Here is a 5,073-nt window from a genome sequence, read left to right on the forward strand (position 1 = left end):
CTTGCCAGTATTCACTCAACGCGGTTATCGACCTAGACAGTAGATGCGTCAAACATGAAGCCGTGTCTCATGCCCATTAGTTCCTGGTAATTAAATTTGTATTGTTATTATCACTTTTTTTGTCTTTTTCTTGATATCATGGACTTTTTTTTGGGTTATGAACTTTACATCCGCAATTAACAACACCTTGCAGTGTGAAACGTGAATGGCTCTGAAGTGAGCTTGTAGTAGCTGGTTTACTACTATGACCATGACCACCTTGCATTTCAGGCGTGAGGTTATTGATTTTTTTAAACTTCAACAAAAAAATGTGAAGTATCATTTATTTTATTTATCAGTTGAGGTTGTTTGAACGTGACTTAAAATTTTACATTTTTAAATAAATATTTTGAATAAAATAAGTGGTTGTTTTTTTAAAATTTTACATTTTTGAATAAAATAAGTGGTTAATTTTTTTTAAAAAGTCAACGGTGTCATATACTACCTCTAGTTTTTTATATATGACGCTCACCAATTCATTTTTGACTTTTCGACGACAAAAAAAAAAATTGGAGGTAGTATTTAAGAACGATGGAGTATTAGACAAAATACTCTCAGCAGCAAGCTCTTAAATTTTATTCGCCCCTGGCGTCTTGAAATTATATATACAATCTCTTGCCCTTATCGGGGGAAAAAATATATCACCTATCTTGAATTGAGTTAAATCCGCCCATTGCCATGGAAGTCCATCTCTCAAGTCCTCCACATGATCTTCCAGATCGTCTCAACTCCATGCCTCCAATCAAACAACTTTGATCCCCATTGTACAATGGAGTCACTTTGACAGCCACCGCGTCTCTAAATACAACCATCCATGCTTAATACACCTTTTGTTTTTATTAGTCTGTATGTTTTCGACGCATTGTGTTGTTTTTTTAGTAAAATGCAAACTGCATACCAAATCACCTTTTGTGTTCTAGTTTAATTTTCAAGATCCAAATTTGAATTGGGGGCTACGATCTGGAGTTGCCAGAGAACGAAGGCAAGAGCACAGGAAAAAAAAGAGGGCCAGCCCAGAGAGAGCGAGAGTTCCTGGTTGACCCGACCAGACAGACAGCGACTGCAAACAAAACCAGAGACGTTGCGAGCATGTGGTGCAGGAGAAACAATTTCTCTCCCCGCCGTCCCTGTCTCCCTGACAAGTACGATTCCGCCACCTAATCCTCTGTATGTAAATGTAATCAAGCCCCACGCTCCCCATGGTTCTCTTCCAACCCCAATTAATCCTAGGCAGGCAAAGCTCGTTTTTTCTTGTGCGCCGGTTGATTGGGCTCTCTGTTTGCGGAGTCTTGCTCTCCCTCTGGTCGGTTTTCGTTGATCCCTCCTGCATTGGTTTGCTCCGGCTCAGATCCGATTCTCTAGGTTTGTATCCTTTCCTTTAGTTCTGTTTTGGATCCTCCCTTCGTCAAGTTTTCCGGCGGTGACGGTGAGGGAGAAGTGGGTTGGCAATTTGACGAAGACACGGCCGCCCACCGCCGTGGGGTCATCCATTAGTGCGACGTCCGACGTCGCCATGGGTGATCCGGCTGCTCGAGCTTGCTCAGGTTTCCTTTTAGGGGCTATTTTGGATCGAAGATCGTTTCTTGGCGGAAAACTCCCAGATTTACAGAAGCTCACCTATTGCCCCTTTAATATTTTTTCCAGTTCCAGATTTCCCAGTAGCCCCCTTCAAATCTTTGATCGGGGTTGGGTGCAAAGCAACGTTATTTCTGCTTCATTCATGTGCGGTCTTTACGAGTTCAATTCTGCTGCCCCTTCAAGATTTGCCCTTGCGTCCTCCTCATCTTTATCTCTTTTATATATATGGTGTTTGCAGGAAGAGAGACCAAAGTATCAAGTGGAACAACAGAATTTTAGGTACTGCCGTGCCGCTCAACAAGGGAAGAGCAAGAGCTCCAGTCTCTGTCTCACTTATTATGATCCTCTATGAACCATACCCTGCAACAGATTTCATTCCAAACGGGGCATAATCATTGAAGACCAGTTAAGGGGGGCAGTGAGAAGGGATGGCGGTGGAGTTGGCCAAGCAATTGCTTGCGGTTATTGGAAGCTATACACCACCTCTCTGGGCTACCCTCATCGCCGGGGTTTTTGTTATCATCTCCGTCTCGCTGTCCCTGTACTTGCTGTTCAATCATCTGTCAGCCTACAAAAACCCAGAGGTTGTGGATCGTTATCAGTGTTGCTTAGTGTTTAAATAAATCAATGTGATACATTGTTTGAACCGTGTCTGACTTGGTATTTTCACTCATTCTTGCCGCATTATGCTCTTTCAGGAACAGAAGTTTCTTGTCGGCGTCATTCTCATGGTGCCGTGCTATGCAGTCGAGTCGGTAAGGTGCTGTGCTGCTGCTTTGTCATTCATCCTAGATTAATACCTAGTCCATATAGGATAAGATCTGGTTGCTCGATTGATGCATCGCCGTACTGTTTAACATTTTATGAGAACTCTTGCAGTACATATCACTGGTAAATCCATCAATAAGTGTTGATATCGAAATCATGCGAGATGGCTATGAGGCATTTGCTATGTACTGTTTTGGGCGCTATCTAGTTGCTTGCTTAGGTACTCCTCTGTCACTTACTTCACATTCCAATGATATTTATTATTCATATCTTGGCCTAACCATGCACCTGTACTTATGCCAGGTGGTGAAGATAGGACAATTGAATTTTTGAATAGGGAAGGTGGTTCAGGTTCTGCTGCACCACTTTTAGGACAAGCATCTGAACAACGATACGTAAACCATCCTTTTCCAATGAACTACGTGCTTAAACCGTGGCCGCTAGGCGAATGGTTCTACTTGGTCATCAAATTTGGGCTAGTTCAGTATGTATGTGCCTCTTATCTTTCATCACAATGGCTTTGCAACATGTTGTGAAAATTCGAACTAACTCATTTTCCTTGCCCTTGGGCAGATGATAATAAAATCAATATGTGCTATTCTTGCGGTGATTCTTGAATCCTTTGGAGTGTATTGTGAAGGAGAGTTTAAGTTGAACTGTGGGTAAGAGGCATATACTTTTTTTTTGTTTTGCACATGTGCTAGCTCTGGTCAACTTGCTCATGCATTTGATGGCATAGGAAATGAACAATCATTGCCTTGCCATTACTGAACTATTTACTTATCTACCAGGTACTCTTACACGGCCGTGGTTCTCAATTTCAGTCAGTCATGGGCCTTATACTGTCTCGTCCAGTTCTACACCGTGATAAAGGATGAGTTAGCTCATATAAAGCCTCTTGCGAAGTTTCTGACATTCAAGTCCATTGTGTTCTTAACATGGTGGCAAGGTATAGCAATCGCATTGCTCTTCAACTGGGGTTTGTTGAGAGGTCCTATCGCTCAAGAACTGCAGTTCAAGTCAAGTATCCAAGACTTCATTATCTGCATAGAGGTGGTTAAGTCATAATATACCTTTTTTCAATACATTATTTAGCATTCGTTCATATGGGAACCTCTGCTGTTAGTAGTTGGAAGAGGGCATGTTCTTCATGCTCATTTGAGGTAAACCGTAACAGTCTTGTGTACTATATGTACAGATGGGTGTTGCTGCCGTTGCCCACCTGTATGTCTTCCCTGCGAAGCCGTACGAGCTGATCGGTGATCGTCTTGTTGGAGATGTTTCTGTTCTTGGAGACTACGCTTCTGTCGACTGCCCTCTAGATCCAGACGAGGTCAAGGATAGCGAGCGCCCAACCAAGTTCAGGCTTCCCCAGCCAGATGATCATGTCCGGTGTTCCACTGCCATAAAAGAAAGCGTTCGCGATGTCGTACTTGGAGGCGGTGAATATGTAAGGGGAACAAATGCTCATTTACCTTCATCTGCTTTTATACTTGAATGACTAATAATCTTTCCCTGTGTCAGCTAAAGTGAAATCTCATCTGTCCAATCTCTCAGATCGTGAATGACTTGAAGTTCACTGTGAACCACGCGGTGGAACCCATCAATGAGAAGCTGCACATGATATCCGAGAACATAAAAAAGCGCGAGAAGGGAAAGAAGAAAACAAATGACGATAGCTGCATCGGTTCACCCACATCCTTGACCAGGGTCATCAGTGGGATTGATGATCCCCTCCTGAACGGGAGCCTGAGTGACAACAGTGGCCCAAAGAAAGCGCGAAGGCAGCACAGGAAATCAGGCTATGCAGGCGCGGAGAGCGGCGGAGAGAGCAGCGACCATGGCCTAGGTGGGTTTGAGATCCGAGGGAACAGATGGATTACTAGCTAGGGAGTGACAACTAAGAGCAACCTGTGGAGATGCTATACAAATGTCACAGGAGTTAGCCTAGCCAGTGGGTTCAAGTGTAGGATGAGGTATCTGGCATGATGTTGTAGCATGGGCAAATCGAGATGAGTGAGCAATCAGGTTGTTGTCTGTTGATTCTTTTAGCTGAGCGCCTGAGCTGCTGAGGCCTTGATCCTGTATTTAAGATGTCAGGCCTTGATTCTTTCAGCAAGCGTTGGAAGGAAGGAAGCAATGTGCCTGTTCTGAGCTCCCGTCAGCATCACTTGTAAAGTTCTTATAAGTACAGACTAGAACTAGTCATGCATACAAGAGAATAGACAGTCGATGTTTCTATCTGTTTTTGTTTCATTCTAAGGCCCTTGTCACACGAGCACCAGAATTTTTTTTCTTTCCTTTTGGTACCATGATGGTGATGGACGTGAGAGTTCCTTGAGATGATCAAAGCATCTATCTTTCCAATTCCATGTGTATCCTGATAACTGAAGATGATCGTTTGGTTTTCCTTTTGGTACGCAACATGCCAAGTGCAGGATGAACTCTGCCCTGCAAGAAAAACCACAGGCAAGTTTGTCCGATTAACAACTATCTGCACAGGTCATAAAAAGTACATCTTGCACCAAATTAGAACGTAGTATAATTAATCATTTTTGTATTTTCCCTTGTATAATAAGACCCAACTTAAAAAAGCATCTTCCTCCCCTTTTCTTGATATATAAATAAAATAGTAATTAAATTAAATAAAAAATGGCAAGCCGGGGAGGGGACCAGTGAGGCCCAGAG

General features: G+C 43.0%; 1 protein-coding gene across 10 annotated transcripts; it reads left to right on the forward strand.

Moving 5' to 3' along the window:
• The first annotated feature begins 992 nt into the window (after positions 1-992).
• On the forward strand, positions 993-4,685 carry LOC100502274 (Protein LAZ1). Of its 10 annotated transcripts, XM_020539154.3 has the most exons (11): positions 1,194-1,583; positions 1,684-1,761; positions 1,856-1,896; positions 1,987-2,201; positions 2,316-2,377; positions 2,497-2,605; positions 2,689-2,873; positions 2,959-3,047; positions 3,177-3,438; positions 3,584-3,835; positions 3,943-4,685. In XM_020539154.3, the coding sequence occupies exons 6-11, from the start codon at positions 2,542-2,544 to the stop codon at positions 4,273-4,275; spliced, it is 1,185 nt and encodes a 394-aa protein (XP_020394743.1). In that variant the 5' UTR covers positions 1,194-1,583; positions 1,684-1,761; positions 1,856-1,896; positions 1,987-2,201; positions 2,316-2,377; positions 2,497-2,541; the 3' UTR covers positions 4,276-4,685. The 10 variants fall into 10 exon arrangements, with proteins under 10 accessions (XP_035815865.1, XP_035815867.1, XP_008648249.1 ...); XM_035959972.1 differs by lacking the exons at positions 1,194-1,583; positions 1,684-1,761 and adding an exon at positions 993-1,181 and having other exon boundaries at positions 2,316-2,372; XM_020539153.3 differs by lacking the exon at positions 1,684-1,761 and having other exon boundaries at positions 1,133-1,401.
• The last annotated feature ends 388 nt before the right edge of the window (positions 4,686-5,073 follow it).

The sequence above is a fragment of the Zea mays genome, chromosome 6 (assembly GCF_902167145.1).
Source record: "Zea mays cultivar B73 chromosome 6, Zm-B73-REFERENCE-NAM-5.0, whole genome shotgun sequence".
NCBI classification, from domain to species: domain Eukaryota; kingdom Viridiplantae; phylum Streptophyta; class Magnoliopsida; order Poales; family Poaceae; genus Zea; species Zea mays.

What these genes read in the sequence shown, in the direction of transcription:
- LOC100502274 (XM_035959972.1), top strand. Translation starts at nt 2,046, where the DNA reads ATGGCGGTGGAGTTGGCCAAGCAATTGCTTGCGGTTATTGGAAGCTAT. An exon ending in GAGTTTAAGTTGAACTGTGG is followed by an intron (nt 3,048 to 3,176) that starts GTAAGAGGCATA and finishes CTTATCTACCAG; the next exon opens with GTACTCTTACACGGCCGTGG. An exon ending in ACTTCATTATCTGCATAGAG is followed by an intron (nt 3,439 to 3,583) that starts GTGGTTAAGTCA and finishes CTATATGTACAG; the next exon opens with ATGGGTGTTGCTGCCGTTGC.